At 36.3% G+C, this 25,200-nt stretch overlaps 1 protein-coding gene across 1 annotated transcript in view; it reads right to left on the reverse strand.

The window, feature by feature from the left end:
• The window catches only part of Naaladl2 (N-acetylated alpha-linked acidic dipeptidase like 2), a 686,844-nt gene that overhangs the window by 361,637 nt on the left and 300,007 nt on the right, over nucleotides 1-25,200 (reverse strand). Inside the window, exon 6 of the mRNA XM_029538072.1 lies at nucleotides 8,894-9,037. Coding sequence (XP_029393932.1) covers nucleotides 8,894-9,037 — 144 coding nt within the window. The remainder of the gene's footprint in view (nucleotides 1-8,893; nucleotides 9,038-25,200) is intronic.

A 25,200-nucleotide genomic window follows, 5' to 3' on the forward strand; every position in this document is an offset into this window, starting at 1 on the left:
TTGTGATTGGGTTACCTCACTAAGGATGATATCCTCCAGATACATCCATTTGCCCAAGAATTTCATAAATTCATTGTTTTTAATAGCTGAGTAGTACTCTATTGTGTAAATGTACCAGTTTCTGTATCCATTCCTCTATTGAGGGACATCTAGGTTCTTTCCACCTTCTGGCTATTATAAATAAAGCTGCTATGAACATAGTGGAGCATGTGTCCTTATTACCAGTTTATCATTGGTTTTTAATCCACTTTTTTTTATAAGGCATAATGTTTCTTTAAACCAACAGTATTGGGATAAAATTACATGCAATTAAGGATTTAAAACAATGAAATATTTGAAACATTCTGATAAATATATACATTTATGTAGCCATCATCCCAACTGATGTATAGAGCATTCCTACATTCCAGGCTTCTATACCACTTTATAAGCAGGCCCCTGTCCCAATACCAGGAAATTACTGGTGTGGTTTTTCTCACCATGACTACATGCATGATATCATGAGTGCATGCATGTGAAATGTTCAAACTAAGCAGATCCATCCATTAGTTTTCTTGTATAAATTATATAGGAAAAGTCTTAAGCTATGTGTTTTCTTGTTTTCTGGATTCTTTCTTTCTGCAAAAACTGTTTTTTGTAAGAGTGGAATTTGAGAAAACTTGTTGATTTCCCACATCATTCTACCAAGTCTCTACACCTCACAAATCATTGGATCCATCAGAAAGCTAATCTGGAAAACCGCCGGATCCACACAGTTCCCATTTGTCTATCAACATCCACTGTTCACAGTTTTTCATACCAGTGCCCCAGGAGAATGGCCTTTGTGAAACCACATCATTCTGGCTCCCAGAATGTTGGATTCAGATAGACTATAGCCAATGGAAAGCTTCTGCGATGATCAATAGGCTGTGGATGTGAAAAATTGGAGGATTAACATTACATCACTCTCTTTGGATGACATCTCACTAGCAATGTGTACATTGCTTAACCAAAAGACAAAGCTTTTCTCTTAGAAGTTCAGAGTGTTGATAGTCCCTGTAACTGTCTTCATAATTAATAGTTTGGATTTAGAGATAGTAATTACTAGGCCAGGTAAATGGTAGCAGCAATGATGGAACTTTTCTGTTTGGCTTTGTACTGTGTCTTCTAAATGGCTCACTGGCTAAATGGCCATGTAGTGTTCATTTTTAGAATATTATTTACTTTTATAATATCACCTCATATGGTAAGTCAACTAATCTTTGTATACATGCCAACTCATTTGGTTTTTTTGCTAATACACAGAGAGGCAATGCTTTTCTTTACTAGTAATGTGGTAGCCTGTGTTAGTGAATTAAATTTCCCAGTAAAAATAATTCACAATGTCAAATAACATTTGATACGAGCATGTAAGAAATAACAAACATTAACCAATTATTGAGTTAGAATGTGAAGACAAATAAATTTCAGAATGGATCTGTTTAGAAGCTAAGGGGATTTCTTGAATCTGAGACACTGTCCTCATAACCCTATGAGGTGCAAGGGTAGTAAGAGGCAATGGTCCTGCACAGAGGTCATCAGGAAAGACTGAACTTCTAGTGTTATCCAGAGTCTTCTATCTCACTTTAATTTGCTTTTTGTCGACTGATTGTGAAACTTCCTTCTTGTTGGCAAGCTGCAAGTTGGTTATATAAAAGGACGGTTACTGAAATTAAAGAAAGATCTCACTTTCCTCCAATAAATGACTCATTTTACTGAACGAAAACAATGACTCTCCCTCTACGAAGCATGTAATATAATGGGCTGCCTTACTTAACTGTAATAAGGGGGAAAAAGATAGTTTTCATGAAGCAGAAATGGATAAAAAGGATTCCTAAGGAGAAATTACTCCAGCAATCCCAAAGGAACACATAATATTTATAACTTCTTATATACTCAAGGAAAAAATATGATAGGAAATCTAAACATATGTATCCTAGATAGAAATGTAAAATTAATTTTAGAAACCTAAGAACATAGAAATTATATTAAATGTATTAGAACAAATGCTCCAAAACACTGCATTTAAAATGTGAATTATTTACTGAAGTTTGGTCTTTTGCCATGGTGAATCCTGGTTGCTCCCTGAGATCTCATGCAGACCCAGATGATGCTATTTAACTTTGCCCCCCAAGTTTGGTGAATAAAGATGTTGATAGCCAATAACTGGACAAAGAAGACATAGGTGAGGTTTAAGACTCCTGGGCTTGGGATGAGAGGAGAACTACAAGGTTGGAGAAAAGAAGATGAATAGAAGAGAGGCTGCCATAGGGTAAAAATCTTGAAATAATAGTCATAAGGGTTGGCTAATTGGAGTTAAGAGCAGCTCAGATGACATGTGGAAAATTATATAATAAATTATATAATGGGACTGTTGGCTGGAAAATAGACATAATAATATAGAGGATAGATACCTACCCAGCTCTAATGCTGATTGAGGCTTATTGAATATATAAAGGTTGTGTGGTATTTATCAGGGAACTAAATGGTCAAAGGTGGAGTAGAAACTCCCAATTAGGTTTAAATATTTTCAACAACAATTTATGGTTATTGAGACATATGCAAACAAGCATTAAGAACTAGAAAACTTAAAAGCAAAAAGAAAAAACTGGTATAGCATAAAGTTAACCGAGTACCAAAAATAAATAAAACAACAAGTAATTATAAGCTAAATAATTTTCAGATTAAACACAATTGAAGGCATGTGTTGGTGGGCAGAAAGAATATCAATTTTTCTGTGAGTGGATATGATAAATTGTAACAAATGTTTGGATCTTGACCCTCCAATGTAATAAACAAATTATACTCACAGTAAATATTTTTCAGATTACCAAAATATAGATTATTTGAACAGCCCAAAAGAGAAATTTAAAACAAACTTAGTACGTAGAATATTGCCTGTAAACTACATTGTCTACAAACATTTCTAATACCTATAGGACACAGATCAGAAACTAGACTACAAGAGAAACCTCAGAGAGTTAAAATATAGAAAGAAAGAATAAACAATGTTTTCTAATGGAGTTTAATTTATTCATCCTGGTTAAAGAGATTTCATATTTTAGTGTCTAGAAGCAAGGACATTGTACAGCCTGATAGAAGGAATAAGAGAGATGGCTCAATCTGAACGCAACCACAAACACTTATCAAGGAAGTATGTGTGTTGGCATAGAAACATAAGGATAAGAAGCCATGGGCCTTAACAGCTTAGACATATAACATACAAGACATATTTGAACATCTGCAAAAAGAACAATAACCAAAAAAAAAGAAGTTGTAGTATAGCAGAATATAAAAACAGAGCAACATCAAGGAATTTCCAGTAGGCTGTAACTTTGTAAATTACAACATCTGTCCATTGTGAAAAATATCATCAAAATTGATAGCATATGTTGTGTTAGATTTTATCATATGTATAAACTCCAAAGTTTAGTTGGAGGCTCTGTAATTTGTCAAGAGCAGAGAAAAGCTTAAAAACAATAAGATAAAATATAAGAAAGCTACAAAAATGACCCAAAAATATGACACTAAAATATTGGATAGTGTAGGTGAAAATGATTCTGCTTCAAAGTGTGCATCTTAGATTGTCTTTAAGGGTTTAATAAACAAAAAAATATGCTGAATCTTTTCTAATAGGTAAGGCATGAAACAGAACACTGGAAACCTGGGAAGTTCAAGGCAAATGACAGTACTGTCACCCTGGGTAAACCCTACCTTCACTCCCCAGGAAACAGGTCTGACTCTACTGTCTGTGGACTTTGGACAATAGGTCTCACACCTGTGTTCTCTATTTCAGATCCTTCATGAGCAGTCCTTCAAAGGCAATTCTGAAGCTCTTTTCCCTTTTATCGAGGACTTCAGACTGGCAACTCATGAATGCTGATCTTTAGTTCCACAGCTACACTTAGCTTCCAGCCCAGACTCCTAGGTTCCCTGAGCAGTTGGCTGCTAGAGATTTTAAATATATGTGTGTGTGTGTGTGTGTGTGTGTGTGTGTGTGTGTGTGTGTGTGTCACTACTAAGGAGTATCAGTAATTACTAACAGGTAGCCTTCATTTTGAGACAGACATGTCTCTACTAATGTGCTACAACATATTTATTTTACACTGATATATGCTGTATAGAGTTGTAAACACAGGTAAAATGATATGCATTTTTCCTGGATACTTTCTTTCATATTGGTGACTAGAATAATAAACCTAAAGTCTGAATAAGAGCTTCCCATGGTCTGTATAGTTAGGGCTTGATCTCTAGAATGTGATGGTTTTGGAAGACAAAAGTACTTGCAGGAGGAAGTGAGCTTCATGGCAGCAAGTTTGACTGCTGTAGATGTAGCCATGGAGAAGAAAAAGGGACTCCCTTCCCTACCTTCTCTCTCATTCTTTATAGGAAGGTTTTATAAGAAACCTCTCCTGATAGATTCCACAGTGATTACTCTTTAGAGATGCAAAGTCGAACGGCAAACTGACCATGAATTAAAATCCTATCACTGTTAGCCAAAAGCAAGTGATTTTATTTCATCTCAAATATTTCTATTACAGTAATAGAAAAATGACCAGCACAAAAACCCTATTGCAAAATACATTTGTAATATTTCTTCTGTAAAAAAAAGAATACCCTAGTTACATTCTTTTAGCATTTAGAATTTAAAAGCTTAGCAACTTACGTTATAAACATATGGAGTCATGGTAGTCTATCAGCCCTATAATACTTCAGTGTCTAAGAACATATATTGTGTCCCAGGATGGATAGATGATAGACTACTAGTTTTAATGATAGTCTCCTAGATTTTACTCTCATGGAGCAACCTTGAGGCAATGTGAATACTATTGACAGTGCTGTTAGTATCATATGTAGCTAAAAATATATTTATGAATCCAAATGAGTAAACATTTCTTTTTAAGAACGATGTTGAATAGTTGAAATGCACTATTTGTTGACGACTTTTTTGTATATTATCAAAAAATAACAAAAAAATCTGTAACATTAGTATGTTAACTACATAGTGAACTATCTGCTAAAGAAATGTTAACGGGCTGAGCAGTGGTGGCACACGCCTTTAATCCTTGCACTTGGGAGGCAGAGGCAGGCAGATTTCTGAGTTCGAGGCCAGCCTGGTCTACAGAGTGAGTTTCAGGACAGCCAGGGCTACACAGAGAAACCCTGTCTCTAAAAAAAAAAAAAAAATTACTAATAAACTAAAAAAAAAAAAAAGCTATTTATAACACATTTGAAAATTATAAAAACATAAATGGTATGTGCAGTTAAGTGTTGTTAAATTTTTCTAATGAAATTAATTTTCTCCAGAGAAGTTGTTAAATTGTGAATAAGGAAATCAGAGCTATGTTACCATTTTTCTTTATATTTGAGTTGGTATGTTTGTAGTTTACATAGTTTACTTATACATAACTTGTTTTTACTCATAAATTTGATAACTTAACATTCTCCCTCAAAATATTAAATTGATCTAGTTTACCAAAATTCCTCTTTTAAACATGATGTGTGTATGTTTTCCATGTTAGTTATAACAATCTATATCTTTTCACATCAATATTTTCACTGTATTCACAGGTCTTAAAAATGAGCTCAAATTAATATTTAAAACAATACAGTTATGTTCTGGGAGAAGTCCAAGGAAAATGACAAAGAACATACTATACTAGTAGATAGCCTCTCCAAAGAGAGACCAAGAAAGGAATCCAAGCATATTCAATGGTTTATTCAATACAAACGCTCGGTCTCTACTGAGGCAAAGGCAGTTCCTTTGACTCTTGGCTTACTTTCTAAGGAATCTCCATAGAATGCTCTACTCTCTTCTGTTTATATCTTGACACTCTATGATTAGTGCTGTAATTCCATTCCTTTACTCAACTTCTATCGTCTGTACCACTTAGCTTTTGGTTGTAAGTCACTGAAAAACACAATGTTTTCATGGCCACCTCAATGAATTTAGCTTCAAAAATGACTGCTTCTCTCAGTGGATAAGACTCCCTCCAACTATCTCTGCCTCTTACCCTTAACCTCCATCTGTCTCCATCTCTGTCTTTCTCCTTTACTGAGCTAACTCTACTAACCTTGGCTCCAATAGTCAACAGGATAAAGTCTCATGTCCCTAGTGATAAAGCAGATTCCAGAGTACCTGGGTTTCTATTGTTTTTTGTTTGTTTTTGTTTGGTTTTGGTTTTTTGTTTTGTTTTGTTTTGTTTGTTTTTTCCAGTTTCTTTTAGTGTTAAAAAGTGTTATTGTTAAAATAAAGTTTAGAAAGTGAGTTTTGGTTTTTCTTTATTTGGATAGGCTTTGTTAAATGAAGTAGACCAATAGGCTAGAGACAATCAGAAATCATCTTATAAAGTTTGTAGAACTCTCAAACATACTTAACATACATTTTAAAATTTTGACACAGGTAAAAACACATGAAAGAGAAAGATGTTGATAAACCACATGGGATAGAGAAAATCAGCCACATTATCTAGAATTTAGAGAATTGTGAATCATTGTGCACAACAAGGCAAAAATTTAAAATAAAAACTGCACACACAGTTTCCTATTTTGTAATCTTAATTAAGATTTTCTGCCTGCCCTTCAGCACTATGCTTGGGAGATTCAATAAAAGAGCAAAATTAAATTGTGATGTGCTGTAGATTATTTTTTAATTTGTAAACTAGAAGTGCTGCTCTGTTTTAAAGAAAAGAACCTTCTTGGTATTTTTATGTTGTGTCTTTATGCATACATCACCATTAATGCAATTTTAAGAGTGTATTAAACACTTAAAAGTTAATTATCTTGGGTAAACCATAAATATTTCTATGCAGAATGTTGATGTAAGGTATCATTATCTTCTATTTAAGAATAATTTAATTTCAAGCACACAAATACTTAGGATGCTCATTTACTATCTGAAAAAATATAAATGTAACAATCTGTTTTCTGAAAACTGAAGGATTTACAAAAACAAAACTCTTCTCTAAGTTTAAGTGCATTTGATATATTTCTAAATCACAATAACAATAATATAATTACTATCTATACATGATAAGCTTCATATGGTATAACTCATTTGCAAATCTTTCTTATTCCCTCTTTGAAAATGGAGTTGTAAAATTTTAACTCTCAATCTCAAATTTCCTTCCAGGCTTCATATATGTTGTACATAACTTCATGTTTGAGGTATAGCTAGAGAACATTGTTTCATATTGTGAAGACATTTGATGGCAGAGAAGTCAATTGATACTGTTATATGATCAGAAACTCACTAATACACACAGCAGTTTTTGGTATACAGAAGTGCTGGAGCATATATCCAACTTTGTTTCTCACAAATGTGTGGCGACTTTGTGTTTCTGTAGATGCCAGCACAGGGCATTTAGTGCAAAGGTGACCTAAGTAATGACAATGCCATCCCAGGAAATGTCTGACCCTAAGAGCTGGATAGGTGCTGAAGTGCATAAACGGCTCCACTCCTTCTAGAATTACCAAATCAAGGGAGGCAGATATGGCTCACCAGTGAAATGAGCCTGATAACAAACCTGGTGAGTTGACTTTGATCCTAGGACTTACTTGCTGGAAGGAGTAAACTGACTTCTAAAGGGTGTCCTATTGTCTCTACCAATATGCAGACATAACACACACACACACAGAGAGAGAGAGAGAGAGAGAGAGAGAGAGAGAGAGAGAGAGAGAGAGAATGTCTCTAACATCCAGCAATCTTGACTTGGAAAAATATTTGTCAATGTATTGTAATACATTTCTACTTAAGAGGAAAACAGAAGATATAAATTACTGCTAGTAGAGCCCCAGATCTGGGCACACACAAAACCCCCAAAGCACTGAAGTGTTAGTTCACACATTTAACAACATGTAAAGACAATCTCTTCTTTAGACCTTTAATGCTGAAGCTACAGGCAGGAAGAAAAGATGCAGCCTAGGACTTTCATCCCATCACAGGTAGCTTAGCTGCTTCAGTTTTATCCTGAAACGTCCAAGAAGGCCTGAGGAACAGCACCACCAAATGAGAAGCATCTCCCGGGCAATGGTGCGTATAGACAGAAGGATTCTTTTAGTCAATTGCAGGAATTACACATTAATGCTTTGTACTAAAAGACTTCATACCTCAGATAACTACTGTTATCCACTGAATCTTGGTAGTCAGTAAGCCTGCCAGAGCTGAACGTGTGAAGTCATGCCAAGCATGTACAAAATGCTTGATTTGTGAAGCTCCTTTACTTTGGAGCAACTCAAACTCTCCCTTTTCTCCTTGAAAGAAAATATCTCAGCTTGGACAATCCCATAGATTTGAATCATTATTATACTTCAAAATCATCCTTATAGAACCACAGAATGAGACAAGTACCCCTCCCACCAAAAATCAGAAGTTTTGAAATGAATAGTTCTAGAACTTTCAATTTAAGAAATGTTTTTTAATGACTGATCTTCTTAAAGTAGTCTCCAGATATTTTGAGGCGCAAGTTACCTTACTATTATGTGTAAATTCTCGACAGCTGTATGCATCACTGTGTAAGTTCTAGAGGGCCTTAGGCATTATTATGTGTTAGTTCTAGAAGTCTGTTGGGATCATTCTGTGTAAGTTCTAGAGGGCTGTAGGCATCATTATGTGTAAGTTCTAGAAGTCTGGAAACATTATGTGTAAGTTCTAGAGGACTGTAAGCATCATTATGTGTAAGTTCTAGAAGTCTGGAAACATCATTATTATATGGAACTTCTAGAGAGCTCTAGGCATCATTATATGTAAGTTATATATAGATTTGTAGGTATTATTATTGTGTGGATGTTCTAGAGGGTCACCAGAATGATTTTCCATGCTCAGATTCAGCAAAGAACATGATCAGCAGATGTGTCAAAATACAAGTTGCCTTACCATTATGTGGAAGTTCTAGAGGGCTGCAGGCATCTTTATCCATTCTCAGTTTTGGCAAAGAGATGAGCATCTTAACGAGGGATGCGGAGATAGGCTGCACTAACAGGGAGGTGAGGTTTGGTCGGCTTTGTCTAAAGCTTCCATCTGTATTCAAAGGAGAAAAGAACTGAATAATTAGCAAACAGACACCAAAACCAGTCACAGACAAGTTCTTTCCAATCACGTGGATGATGTTCACTCACTCCTCAGTTATATTCTGTAAAACACTGTAAACTTTAATGGCAATAACATTCTGTACCTTCATTAACAATGTGTACATACACTTGCCCCAGTTACATAGCAGCTATCATAGTAGATCCCAAGACTGGCGGTGAGGCTGTGGCAATGAGACTGAGAAACAATGTGGCTTTGAACCACAGGATTCAGAAAGCCCATGAACTGGCAGCTCCTACCTTCCACAGGATGAGGAAAGTGAAACCCATGAAGTGTGGTGTGCATTGCACACACAGTGTGGATGCCTGGATCTCCCTCAGGCCAGTGGGAAGTGATGAGACACAGAAGAGATAATGATAGAAGAACGCTGAGAATCATGCTAATTCCTCTGTGCCCATTGCCATTAGACAACAGAACATTTGTTAAAAGTAGAGATAAAGAAACCAGTAGGAAATATCTTTTAAAGTTAATGAAAATCAGGTGACCACTGGTAAAAAAACAACTTGTCTATGAACTCCTCCACTTCAGCCCATATTGGATAAGACTTATCCACATCTAAAACTCAAATCAACTTAATTTTGCCATTCTCGACAATGAGCTCTCACCCAAAGGCATCTGTACAGAGGTGTGGATCTGTTAGAAGAGTTCAAAAGGCTGAGGAGAAGCTCCTGGAAGACAGAATGAGTGAGGATACATGCCAGATGTGAGCTAAGGACTCCAGGGGAAATGTACAGTATGATTAGAGTTAGGGTTTAAAACTTTCCCAGACATACAGGAAAGTAAGTATTCTCTGAAATAAGACAGAGATTAGCTTTAACAGGACCAACTTTGTGAGAAAGAAAAAGCAGTAGTGTAGTATGAGTAGATGTGGTATAATCATAATCAGTATAATCAGGAAAATTGTTTTTGTGGGTAAAGAAGAAAAGGATAAAATATTGGAATGATATACGTGAGACATGAAGGTAAATCCTGGTGACATGGGATGAATGATCAGTATAATGAGCAAAGTTGAAATACAGTGCTGGGAAGATGACTCATAACAGAAATACTAGCCTGGCAGAGGCAAGAATATGAGTTTGTTCCCCCAGAATACTCCAGATGCTGAGTATGTGGCAGGCAGGAGCCTGAAGTTGTGACAGACATTTGCAATCACAGCAAACACAGGAGAATTCCTGGGGCTCACTGGCTATGCACCCTAGTCTGGTTCATAAGTTACAGGTCACCAATGAGAAACTAGTAAAAAAAAAAGGGGGGGTAGGGGGAGAACAAGTGCCTAAAAAGCAACATTTAAAAGCACTTCAGACTATCCCCTGGCTCCCACACACATACACATGTACAAGATCACGTTTCAAAGGAATGTGCCTTCTCATGCATACACACATTGATTAATAAAAGTGAGGTACCCCAAACACATATATAGGAGTAAGAAGGAAACTCTAAGACCCAGGTGACACTGAAAGATGGTGAACCCTTTATCTGTGCACTTGGGAGAAATCAAGAGGAGAAAGAGACACAGAAGATGGTAGAAGAAGATGACTGTAGGAAATAAATCTACTTTGAAACTTTAAATAAGTAATGGACTAAATGTATCTATAATGTTAATAAAATGCAAATCAAAATATTGATGTAAGGCAAAATAATTATGTCAGTGCATGTTAAACTTGGAGAAAGTGGGGGAGACAATACGCCAAATGTGTTTAAGCAAACAACAAATCCTTGATAAAACTATTTTATTGACTCAGAAAACGAAATTCACAGTTGAATCCCAACAGTTACATTTTAGAATGCAGTACCATAATTTTCAGAAATTTTATTAAGGAAATGGTCCCGGAGATTGATTTGGAATTTAATTTAATTTGTCTGTGGGGGGTGATGACTTCCATGATGCTGGTAATCAGGTTTTATGAGGCAGACTGTACATGAAAAAAATTTTGTGAACAGCTTCTTTAATTTATCATCAAAAAGAAATCAGATCAAACAAACAAACAAACAACCCCCCCAACCCTGATTTTTAGCTTAGGACTGTGGCTGTCCTGGAAGCCATGGCTTTGAGAAAACAATAATAAAGATCTAAGCTAAGAATCAGTTTTGTTGGAGAAGCGCAGGGTCAGTCTTGGGTCTCAGGAACTCCTTTACGTTCATATGTGACTGAATTTTCACCACAGTGTTGTTCACTGTTCCCTACCATCTCATGGTAAAGACTACAACAAGCTGTATAATTTGTAAAGCCCAGAGCAAATTGACAATGTATGGTTGCTAGGCACAAAAGCAGGAAGGATTTTGATATGGCCACAGCAAAGAATAAATCAAGTGTGGAGCCTCTCAGAAAGGACATTTTAAGATTGCACAGGTCATATGCACATGCAGGGCTCAGAGGCATGATGCCTGTTGAGTCAAAATGATGTTGATCTGCTAGCTTCACAAGATGGCATTCAGCTACTCATGACTAGCCCTGATTCCTCTTCTGCTCCAGCCTGTGCCTTGGGCCAACACAATTTTTTTTTTTTTTTAATTCTTGTTTCCAAACACAGATCACACTTGAATGGCTAAGTGGGATGTTTTGAAACAGCCAGTTTTCTGTGGCTCATCAAGTGTGCATTACCCATTCATTTGTGATCTGAGGTGCTTTCATTACACTTGAGACAGTGTCTTTAATATAGTGATAACTTATTTTTTAAAGTTATTGAAAACATCCACTACTACCTCGATTGAAATTCTCTAGTAACCCCTACCCTTCTAGTTTCTAATTCTCCATTTAATTTTTTATTTTCATTTTAAAATTAGTATGTTGACATTGTTGTGCATGCTGATTTTGGATTATTTTAATTTACCCACTGAAGTTTTTTTTCTTGTGCTACTTCAAATTTGTTTTCTGATGACTTCATGTATGTATATAACACAATCTGTATACTCTTACTCCTTCCTCTTCCTTTCTACCCCTTTTACATTTGCCTTGGTCTTTTGAGACAATGTCTTTTATTGGCTTGTGACTCTCCAACTAGGGAAGACTGACATCCAGAAAGCCCCAGGGTCCAAATCCCCAGATCACAAACATCTACCACTTCATCATTTATTCTGAGATTCTAAGTCACTCCTTTATACTTTAAAGGCACATGCTGTCTTACAGCCCCTGACAATGTATTCATGTTAAATCTGTGATTTACAAGTTGTCATGGATGTCTGGGATTTCTATATTCCCAATAGCCATAAAACTTCTCATGAACATGTGTGATATCTTGACTACCTAATGCAAAATAATCTTAATAAACCTTGGGTTGCCAATATTCATACATCTTCTACTAACAACTTGCTGTCTCTCTGTCTACTCTGTAACCTAGATTTCCTGTGAAGTGACTTAAGCCAATAATTACACACATAAGATTATCACCCATGTCTAAGGAACTCACTTAGAGTACCTTAAAAACAAAGTCCAACACAAGTCTTATAGTAGGTTTCCACTAATGATTATCCCAGGTCTATCCATTCACTATAACGACCTGTTTTCATTTTGAGTTAATATAATCACTTAGTAAAATCACTTCCCTTTTCCTATTAAAATATGACATATAAATATAGTGAAGCCAGTGTCTTTGTGATATGGTTTAGTATCTTCTGAGTATATGCCCAGTAGTGATATAGCTGCATCATGATGTAGAACTATTTCCAAATTTTTAAGAAACAGTCAAATTGATTTCCAGAGTGGTCATATAAGCTGATACTCCTACCAGAAATGGAGAAGTGTCTGTTTACTCCACATCATTGCCAGCATGTGCTGTCATTTCAGTTTTTGATCTTAGCCATTCTAATGGGTATAAGAAAGCATACCAGAGTTGTTTTAATTTGCATTTCTCTAATAACTAAGGATGTTAAACATTTCATGAAGTGCTTCCTTGTCATTAGAGATTCCTCTGTTAAAAATTCTGTTTTTGCTCTGTACCCACATTTTAAATTGGGTTGTTGCCATCTAACTTCATGAGTTCTTTATATATTTTGAATATTAGCATTCTGTCAGATGTAGGGTTAGTGAAGATCCTTTCCTAATCTGCAGACTGCCCCTTTTTCTGATTAACTGTGTCCTTTGCTTTACAGAATCCTTTCAGTTTCCTGACATCCCTTCATTTATTAAGTATATATCTTAGTGACTGAGTTCAATTCAGGAAGTTGTCTCCTGTACCAATGCATTTAAGACTATCCTCATCTTTCTCTTCTATTAAATTTAGTTTATCTGGCTTCATGTTCAGGTCTTGATCCCCTTGCACTTGAGTTTTATATAGGGTGATTGATATGGATCTATTTGCATTTATTTACATGCAGATATCCAGTTAGTTAAGCACCATTTATTGAAGTTGCTCTCCACTATGCTTACAGCAGCCTTATTTATAATAAGAAACTGGAAACAATCCAGATGCTCCTCAACCAAAGAATAGATAAAGAAAATGTAGTTCGTTTACACAATGGAATACTATTCAGCTACTAAAAACAGGGACATCAGGAAATTTGCAGGCAAAGGGATGGCCCTAGAAAAATATCATCCTAAGTGAGGTAACCCAGACCCATAAAGACATGTATTATATGTGCTCATTTCAGGGCAGGGTAACTGGGCTACAAATCACAAATCAAAAGAGGCCAAGTAACGAGGAGGATGTAAACAAGGATGCTTGAATCTCACTCAGAAGGGGAAATACCAAAATAGTCATTGGATGTAGATGGAGGGAGGGATGGATGAGAATGGTAATGGGGAGAGGAAGACAGGTAAGGATCAGGTTTAGGGAGAGAGGGCTAGGAGAGTGAACAGAAATTGTCAGAAGAGGGCATCTCTAGAATGTGCCAGAGACCTGGGATGGGGGGAGGCTCCAGGGAGTTTATGAGGGTGACCAGCTGATAATCAGTGGGTAATATGGAGCCTGAAGTGGTCAACCCTTGTACCAGGGCAGCACTCATAGTGGAGGGATAAGGACACCAACCCACCCACAACACTTTCAATTGAAAACTTGCCTTCACTACAAGAAGTACAGGAGCAAAGGTGCCTTAGAGACTGAGGGAATAGCCAACCAATGACTGAACAAACTTGAGATCTATCACAATGTCAATCCCTGACTCTATTAATGATTCTTTGTAATGCTTGCAGACAGGAGCCTAGCATAACTGTACCATGAGAGGTTCAACCCAACAGCTGATAGAAACAGAAGCTGAGACCCATAGCTAAACACTAGATAGTGCTTCGGAAGTTCTGTGGAATAGTTGAGGGTAATGACTTGGAACCCAGAGGGAATAGGGACTTCACCGGTAGACCAACAGAGTCAATTAACCTGAACCCTTGGATACTCCCAGAGATTCAACTACAAACCAAGTAGCATCCAAGGGCTGGCCCTAGCCTCCTTGCACACATGTAGGAAACAGGCAGCTTGGTCTTCATGTCTGTTCAACAACAACTGACAAAGGTGCTTACCCCAATTCTATTGCCTACCTGTGGATTCTGTTCCCCTGACTGGGCTGCCTTGTCTAGCCTCAGTGGGATAGGATGCCCCTAGTCCTGCAGTGACTTGAGGTACCTAAGTGGGCTGGTGTCCAGGGATATCGTTCCTCTTCTCAGAGGTGAAAGGGAAGAGAGATAGAAGTAGGGGCTTTGTTACGGGTAGGGGTCTAGGAGGAAAGGTCAGGATAAAAACTGAAAAAATAAATAAGTTAAAAAAAAATGACACATGTTACCTCACACATTGTCAGGGGATCAGAACTTGGAGAATGACAATAAAGTCAACAACTGTTTGAAAAATACTCTATTTTGAGGCTTCTGAATGCCCACAAATACAGCAAGTACACAAAGAAAGAAATGATTTTATGTCTAAGCTCACACATCGATTAAGCTTTATACACAGCCAGCTATTACCTCCTCAGCAGACACAATAAAGCTACTGCAAAACCCATTTCTTCCCATTAATTCATGATTAATCCTGTTCTAAAATATAATTTGTAGAAAAAATAATTTCAATAAATAAATCATACTTAAATACATTTATCATCTAATAAAAAACAATACTCACCTTTCAATTTTACTCTGAGATGCTCTATTAAGCATATGAAACAATGGATCTTAAAAGTTAAATAAGAGCAATCCTTAATTCCAAATTGAACATTCCTAAATCTTTGATAGTTTTTGACTTGCATTAGTTTTGAATTATCCTGAGTAATATGTTCATTAATTTTTTCACTTTCACATTCCTGGAGATCGGACAAAAAGTTCACTTCTGAGAACAGATAGTAAAAGCAGGACCTTGTAGGACACTAAGATTCAGTTATACTCACAAGCCATGTTTTAAAAACCTAACTTATAGAAGAACTAATATAGTTTCATTTTCTTATATATAAAAATATAAGTAATATTGTTTTAATATAAATAAACACAAATACTTTATATTATAAAGTACAATTACAAACTATTAAAATCCTTTAGACATGTTATAAAAGTTGGTGGGCTATATGCAAGGATACAAAGGGTATCAGGTAAGAAAGTATGTATGAAATACTGGGTGCTTTTTTTGTGGGATCAGCCTCTGTGTCCTCTCTATTTTACTGGCTATCCTCAATACCCCACGACATCAGTCTTATTTAAGCTCATGGCTAACTCTGCCTTTACTTTCTGTACATGTTGTAATCTAAAGAGGAAAATGGATTCCCTCTATTAGCAGTTCTACTTGAGACATATGTCACATGCATATGAAATAAAGATGTGACCTTCACACTTAGGACAAGATCCTATTTCGCTCTGTTTTGACTCAGTAGTTGGAATGTAGCAAGTAAACAATTTAACTATGATGATATCCTCATTCTAGGAATGGCATGATGTTGCAGTAGTTAAGAGCGCATCCTGCTCTTTCAGAAGACCTGGATTCAGTTCACAGCACTAGCATATGAGAGTTCATAATCACCAGTCCCACACTCTTGGGAAATCTAACACTTTCTTTTGGGGCTTTGTGAGCATTTGCCTTATGTGTACATTTTTCACACATAGCTATACATATACACACAATCTGAAATTGGTAACAAAATAAATCTTTTTAAAAGTGATCAATCCATATAAACTGCTTTTCCTAAACTACCAGTGTCTTTGGTTTGCTGGCTTACTGAATAAAAGATCCATTACTTCAGACAGTCTAGTCTGAGGGCTGAAAGACAAAATGGGGGAAAATGAAGTTAACTGTGTATATGTATATATTTAGTACAGTAGTGTATTGTGCCTTTTCAAACTCTTAATGTCCTCTAATTACATTTGGTTATAGGTATAAAAAGAACAATTATCAATTCATGTTTTCCCTCTCTCCCTCTCTCTCTCTCCCTCTCTCTGTGTGTGTGTATATATATATATATATATATATATATATATATATATATATATATGTGTGTGTGTATATATATATATATATATATATATATATATATATATATATGTGTGTGTGTGTGTGTGTGTGTGTGTGTATATATGTATATATATATATAAATTAAATTTGACTTAGATATTGCTGTGTACAACAAAAGCTAATCATCAGAATAAAAATATTAGACTCTGGGAGTCTCAACATTGAGGTACTGTGAGAGTCTGTGGAATCAAATGTGCTGGTTAAGCCAAAGATATGGCCTATATGCGTTAATATCTAGGGTTTTCCAGTTGGGAGAACTAGGTGATATCTGCGTCAAGCCTCACTAACTCTCCCTTAGTATCTCTGTCTCCCCATCACTCTCCGTCCCTCTCACCTATACTCTCTCTTTACTATTCAATCTAATCAGGCATCCCTTCATTCTGCTTCACAGCCACTGGGCAAGCAACTACCACATGACCCAGGCACCAGTCAGAAATGGAGAACATCCAGTCCTACCATCCAAAATCCATTAACTAACAAAATCAGGCATGTGACACCTGGCATATCACAGAGGAACTGCCTGAAGGGGATGTATAGTTTGTATTTCCCATAACTCAAGATAATTTTCACATCAAAAAATATAAAAAATGGGAATATGAAGATGAATATTACATAGTTACTCTTTTAACCCTAATGAAAAATACTCAAGTAATCAAGTAAAAGAAATGGCAGTGTGGCTGCTGTCCTAGACAGCCATGTAGTTGCTGTCCCAGAATATCTGATATCCTTTATTTTGAAGCATGCCACCTTAATCAAAGCTTGGTAAAGTCAGTCAAAACCAGTGGGATTAGAAAGTAACATACTCATTTGTTAACTAATACTTATCAATTACCAAGTAAACATGGTAGCAGTGGCTGGAAAGCTAACAGGCCCTTGAATAGATTCTAAACTTCCATTTTAATAATGAATATAATTTCTAAACGGAGTCTAAATATTTGTTCTTAAATACAAAGATACATTCAGCACTCACTCATCAAAGATTTGTGCAACATGTGGAGATTACTACAGAAATCTACAACTAGTCAAAATTCAAGGGCAAGTTACTTGGAATGCCTAACTCTAATTGATGCACCTCCTGCAATTAAGGCTTTGTGAAAAATCAGTGGAAAGGGGCTGAAATGCCCATAAGTGCCAGTGGATCAGGACACCTACTGCTAGATAATTCCTAGTCTTCACTGGGCTAGTGCACCCATCACATCTCAACAGTGTGATGGACTGTACAAGATGAGTATAACACCACCACAATTTGACATTCAGATGTATGCACAGGGGATTCCATAAGTTTTACTCTACATGAAGAGCTATAGATGTGGTCAATAACTCCTGAGAGAGGGCGGATTTGTTGATTCCAGGAATGTTGTCTTGTATAGGTTGTGGAACCCCTAGGACACATGTACTTTCACGTAACACTAGATAGACTAATTAGGTTGTATATACATATGTGAAGACACACACACCTGCATACACACACACACAAACACACACACACACACACACCAGTTACAATAATAAAGAAGAGATCTTGGATTGGAAGGAAATGAGCATAGAAGAGTAAGAGGGCAGAGGGCATGATAGAGATTACTCATGTATGAAGTTTTCAAAAATTATTCTGAAAAAAAAAAAAAAGAAAAAAAATCAAAGGTATAAAAAGATGAAAGTAGCAGAAGACAATGCCTAATGTTGATGTCAAACCAAGGAGGGGCTGTATATAAGGAAAATCACACAACACAGATTGAAGAAGTTGGAGAGATGGCTCAGTGGTAACAGCACTAGCTGCTAATCCAGAGAATTAGGGTTTGATTTCCCAGCACCCATAAGCACCTGAGAACCATACAATTCCATAGCATCTGATGCCCTCTTCTGGCCTCCACAGGCATTTTATGCACATTGTAGACAGATATGCATGTAAGCAAAGGAATCACACACATAAGATATTAAAAATAATAAATTTAAATTATTGAGGATCTTCCATTTAGCTTATTTACAAGTGAATGCCATATATATGAAATAGAATTACAAAACTATATTTATATGATGATTAAATGTGTTTGTCTTTTATGTTTAGACATGCAAATTTAAGGTTTGTGTTGGTAAAGTAAAATTATTTCTGATCCAAGTAAGATAATATATAAATCACCAGTACTCCATACAGTCAAAAATATGGGCCTACATAGGTGTAAAACTGTTACTTAGAAAATCAAGAATGTGCATGGATTTATTGAGATAGTAAGAAGCTTGACAAATGTCCTGTAAATCAAGGTATAAAGGAAGCTAGAGTTAATGTATTATATGAGATAGAACATATCTTTAACTGTATGTCATTTGACATGTGGTTTCTCCTATAACTTGAATATTATTTACAGAATTGGGAGATTGTATTTTCATGCTTATTTCAACAGATATCTAAATTGTTGAAACACATTAATATAATCACTTCAAGACAAAGCCAAGTCTTGTATTTTCATTAACAGTGTCTCCTTTAAGGAACATTGAGAAATCTGACTCTTTCTCCTGAGGAAACACTTCTTTTTGTTACAGAAATGAAATCTCACTGAATAAATTATATATTTGTCACTTTATGTGAAATTTAGGTTGTGTAATAACAGTGATGCTATTGTGATAAGGACAGATGTTTTCTTATTTCTTTTTCAGAGGGCTAACAGGCTACATGAGAGCTATTCTCTACTTTATACAATACTAAAATATCTGTATTCATCATCTGTTTATTCTAAGACTATTTCATTCCCTAAAGCATTCTGAAAACATTAGCATTTGGAAACAACCATGAAAACATGTAGATAAACTACCGAGTTTGTGCTCTACTTGAAAGGGAGCAACTCTTGATTCATAACTGGAATAATTGACCATCTGCACATTATATATACCCAAAGTAAAGCAATCCTCTATAGAGGCTTTCCCCAGAGAAGCCACTTATCTCAAACATGAAGGGTATAAACACTGGGATGATTTGCAAATTTTCTACTTTTAGAAAAAGTGTACTTTACATTTTTTAAAACGATAGCAAATAAAATATACTTTGCTTGCTTAACTTGTTATAGCAGTGGAATTTTGAAGTCATTAATTTGCAATTAAAAGTTTCACACCAGATTGTAATGAGAATATATTACTTTGTGAGCCTGAATATAAGAGTGGGCAGGACAGCCATCTTTTTGACATTTACATATTGAAAAGTTTTCTTTCCTTTTTCAACAGCTTTCTTTTATTATTATTAATTAATTAATTTACTTATTGATATCCCAAATGTTTTCCCAGTTCCAGCAGCCCCTCACAGAGTTCTTCCCCCTCATTCTCCTTCCCCTTTGCCTCTGAGAAGGTATCCCATCTGGACTCCATATTCCCTGGGACATCAAGTCTCTACAGGATTAGGCCCATCCTCTCTCACTGAGGCCAGACAAGGCAGTCATATGGTACATAAGTGCAGGGTCCTCAAACTAGCCTATATATCTCTAGGCTCTGGAAGCCCCCAGAGGTCCATATTAATTGACATTGTTGGTCTTCCTATGGGGATGCCTTCTCTGTCAGTTACTTCAATCCTTCCTCTAACTCTTCCAGATGGGTCCCTAACCTTGGTACAATGGCTGGCTGTGAGTATCTTCATTTGTCTCAGGTGAGTGCTGGGAGAACCTCTCAGAGGACAGTCATGCTAGGCTCCTGTCTGTAAGTACAGCACAGCATCAATAATAGTGTCAGGGTTTGATGCCTACCCACGTTGGGTCTATCACTGGTTGTCCATTCCTACAGTCTCTGCTTTTTTGTTTGTTTGTTTGTTTTTTGTTTTTGTTTTTGTTTTGTTTTGTTTTTGTTTTTACCTGCATTTCTTTTACACAGTAACAATTTTGTGTTGAAAAATTTGAAGGTGGAATGACCTCCCCATCCCTCAACTGTGGTCTCTATCTACTGGAGGTGGTCTCTTCAGGTTCCATATCCCCAGAGTTGGGCATTTCAGATAAGGTTACACACACTGAGTCCTGGAGGCCTCCCACATGTCAGGTCTCTGGGACTTTCTGAGGTTCCACTAATGCCTGCCCCCAGCAGCTGCACATTTCCATTTATTCTTCAGGCTCTCTGCTTTCTCTCCTGTCTCACCCGCATATCTGATCCTGCACCCCTTTTCTTCTTCTCCTCCTCTATCCCACTCAGTTCCCTCCTTCCCTCTGCCTCCGATAATTATTTTGTTTTCCATTCTAAGAAAGATTGAAGCAAGCTCTCACTTGGCCCTTTCTTCTTGTTTAACTTATTTGACTCTATGGAGTATATCATGGGTATTTAGTATGTTTTGGCTAATATCCTCTTATCAGTGAGTACGTACCATACATGGATTTTTGGATCTGAGTTACCTCACACAGGGTATTTTCTAGTTCCATTCACTTGCCTGTAAAATTTATCATATCCTTTCTTTTAATAGCTGAATAATTAATATTTCATTGTGTGAATGAACCACATTATCTGTTTCAGTTTTTCGGTGGAAGGACATCCTGGTTGCCTCTAGGATCCATCCCATATATAACCACCAAACCCAGACACTATTGCATATGTCAGAAAGATTTTGCTGACAGGACCCTGTTATCACTCTCTCTTGTGAGGCTATGCCAGTGCCTGGCAAATACAGAAGTGGATGCTCACAGTCATTGGAACACAGGGCCCCAATGAAGGAAATAGAGAAAGTACCCAAGGAGCTAAAGGGGTCTGAAACCCTATAGGAGGAACAACAATATAAACTAACCAGTATCCCCCAGAGCTGTGTCTCTAGTTGCGTATGTAGCAGAGGATGGCCTAGTCGGCCATCAATGGGAGGAGAGGCCCTTGGTCTTCCGAAGATCATATACCCCAGTACAGAAAAATGCCAGGACCAGGAAGTGGGAGTGGGTGGGCTGGGAGCAGGGCAGGGGGAGGTTATAGGGGGCTTTGGGAAAAGCACTTGAAATGTAAATGAAGAAAATATCTAATTAAAATATCAATAAATAAAATTTTTAAAAAGGGCTGCTATGTACATAGAAGAGGACATGATTTTGTAATATTGTGGAGCATCTTTTGGTTATATACCCAAGGGCAGTATAGCTGTGTCTTCAGGTAAAACTATTTCCAATTTTCTGAGGAATCACCAGAATGATTTCCAGAGTGGTTATACAAGTTTGCAGGCCCACCAGCTATGGTGGAGTGTTCCTTTTTTCTTTACATCCTCACCAGTACATACTGTCACTTAAGTTTTTGATTTTAGCCATTCTGACTGTTGTAAGGTGAAATCTCAGTGTGGTTTTGATTTGTATTTTCCTGATGGCTTATGTCTTAGTCAGGGTTTCTATTCCTGCACAAACATAATGACCAAGAAGCAAGTTGGGGAGGAAAGGGTTTATTCTGCTTACATCCATACTGCTGTAGATCACCCAAGGATACAGGACTGGAACTCAAGGAGGTCAGAAAGCAGGAGCTGATGCAGAGGCCATGGAGGGATGTTCTTTACTGGCTTGCCTCCACTGGCTTGCTCAGCCTGCTCTCTTATAGAACCAAGACTACCAGCCCAGAGATGGCACCACCCACAAGGGGCCCTCTCCCTTGGTCACTAATTGAGAAAATGCCCTGCAACTGGATCTCATGGAGGCATTTCCCCAACTGAAGCTCCTTTCTCTGTGATAACTCCAGCTGTGTCAAGTTGACAAAAAATTAGCCAGTACAGCTTAGTATATTAAACATTTCTTTAAGAGCTTCCTGGACATTCAAGATTCCTTTGTTGAGATTTCTCTGTTTAGCTCTGTATCCCATTTTTAAATTGGGTTATTTAGTATTTTAGAGTCTAACTTCTTGAGTTCTTTATACATTTTGGATATTGAATAGCCTTGTACTGGATGTAGGATTAGTCAAGAACATCTGCTAATCTGTAAATTGCTATTTTGTCTTATTAATAGTATCCATTTACTTACAGAAACTTTTCTGTTCCAAAAGATCCCATTTATCAATTGTTGATCTTAGAGCCTGAGCCATTGGTGTTCAGGAAATTTTCCACCATGCCAATGAATTCAAGGTTCTTTCCTACTTTTTCTTCTATTAGATTCTGTGCATCTCATTTTATGTTGAGGTGCTTGATCCCCTTGGACTTGAGCTTTATGTAAGGTGATAAATATTGTGCAATTTGTAGTCTTCTACACGCTGATTGCTACTTAAACCAGCAGCATTTGTTGAAGATGCTTTGTTTTTTTTTTTTTTTCCCCACAGTATGATTTTGGCTTCTTTATCAAAGATAATATGTCTGTAGTTGTGCAAGTTGACTTCTGTTTCTTCATTTCTATTCCATTTGTCAACCTATTTGTCCCTGTACCAATACAATGTGATTTTTTTGACTATTGTTCTGTAATACAGCTTAAGATTAGGGGTGGCGATTCTCCCAGAAGTTGTTTAATTGTTCAGAATTATTTTAGCTATCCCGGGCTTTGTGTTTTTCTGTATGACATTGAGAATTGTTCTTTCCATGTCTGTGAAAAAATGTGTTGGAATTTTGATAGAAAATGCCTTGAATCTGTAGATTACTTTTTGGTAAGATGGCTATTTTTACCATATTAATCCAATGGATAAATGAGAATTGGAGATCTTTCCATCTTCTGAGGATTTCTTTCTTCAGGAACTTGTAGCTCTTGTCATATAGATCTTTCACTTGTTTGTTACAGTTATGCCAAGAAATTTTTTTATTATGTGTGGTTATAAATATATATTTAAAGGTTTCTTAATAATATATGTATACAGTAACTACTCTTTAATTCCCTGATAAAGATAGTATTAGAATAATGAACTACTGGATGTAAAGTATTTCTTAGATGATCATGGCCTCTTTAATCTTTTCTACTTTTGAGATGGTAATATTAACATAAACACAATTCCAGTAGGTGGTCTGGTGAATCATCTTGAATTTATCCATACATGATTCTAGGGAAAGTTTTGTGGTTATTTCTGGGTCTCAAACTCATAATTAATACATGAGACTCTTGATTTGAACTTAACAGAGATATTTCCTGCCTTGACATTGAAGGAGATTGTCTCATCTACTTGCTTATTGATGTGTGTTTCATGGTTAGAATAAATATATGAAAGAACTCAGATTTGTCTCCTGATTTTTCTTCATATAATAATATAACCTAAATGCGTTGCATGATTGAAAACACAAAGAATAATGTCTAATGTTCTATAGTCATGTCTATATTGAGATAAGACACATAAAGAGGAAAAACGATATTTGTAAACTCCATGGAAATAAACCATTTCTAACAAACAGTAGACTGACCATTTAGAAGCACCTGTAAATGTCATATTATATTACTAATTATTCTCTGAATACATAAATATGACAATCTTCTTACAAAAGTATCTGTAATTTAATGACACTCAAATTTAATAGGACAAAGGGATTAATAAAGTGTAATGAGAACACATTGTTGTGTGAGACTGATTTCATTAAAAATTCTATGATAATTTTTATGCCTATCCTGTCACTTAAAGTATATTTTCTATTGCATTTAAAGACCATCTCATTAAATATATCTTCCTTCAAATTAGAACAAAGGTTTCAAAGGCACAGTATGAGCTATGCCTCTGCTTCCTATAGTACTAGTAACCCTGACTGTAAGCTATGGTATTGTTAAATGGTAGCAATATGACTTCAGCAACTGTATCAGGACTTCAAACAGCATATGCATGTGAGTCTTTCGAAACCTTCTCATTGTAATGTAGCTTGAATCAAGCTAAAGATAATTTAAACTGGTCTCAACTTTTCAGTTTCATCATATACTTTTATAACAGTTCTAATATATGTTTCATCTTATGCACACATAAAAGGTATTTTTTGTTACTCTTAGACAACACAGTGTCTCTTTCACTCTTAGAAAAAAAAAACAGAGAATAAAGGAGTCCTTAAATAAATGAAGGCATTCATAATCTTATTCTAGAGTAAGAGCAAAACCTATGAGAAAAATAAAAGCAGACATAAAAATAATTGCTAACAGACATTTCTGAAGTACCCCGTGGAGGGTAAACACTTGCCTGTCAGAGCTTAGTACCATACCATAACTGTTGTTGTCTCTTCTTTACAGACTTGCATTTCAAACTATTAGTAATATAAGTCAACAGGAGTGGAGATGGCAGGTGAATAAAGCAGCACAATGAAATGAACTGTGATAGCAACACTAAAGAGGTAAAAGGGCCTGGCACATATTCTAGGTCACCTTCAGGTTAGCACATATTTTAAAGGCTAAATCTTGGCTTGTCGTGTCCTTGCTGTGATGGAATCTGTGAGGCAATAAGAGGTGTGGGGAATATCAAGTCAGTATTCCGAGAGGTCTGTAAGATTTTGAATGGGCAAAGTGTCACTTTGAAAATGAATTCCAGAAATATGGTAGAAGTGATGTATTGAACAGAGCAGAATTGGAATAAGGTCCTTGCCATTTAGCATATACATTCTCCTTCTACACTATGCTGAGATACACATGTGTGTGTGTGTCATACACATTTTGTTTATTGCTATGTCAATTCTAATCATTTTATCTGTATTATTAATATTTTTATATCAATAAGTAGCTCAATATCTCAGAAAGATTTGCATACTTCTCCACATAAATATTCTTTGATATTCCAAATTTAAGATTATCTGTCAATACTGTGGAGAAGTTACTTTTA

The sequence above is a fragment of the Mus pahari genome, chromosome 4 (genome assembly GCF_900095145.1).
Source record: "Mus pahari chromosome 4, PAHARI_EIJ_v1.1, whole genome shotgun sequence".
NCBI classification, from domain to species: Eukaryota; Metazoa; Chordata; class Mammalia; order Rodentia; family Muridae; genus Mus; species Mus pahari.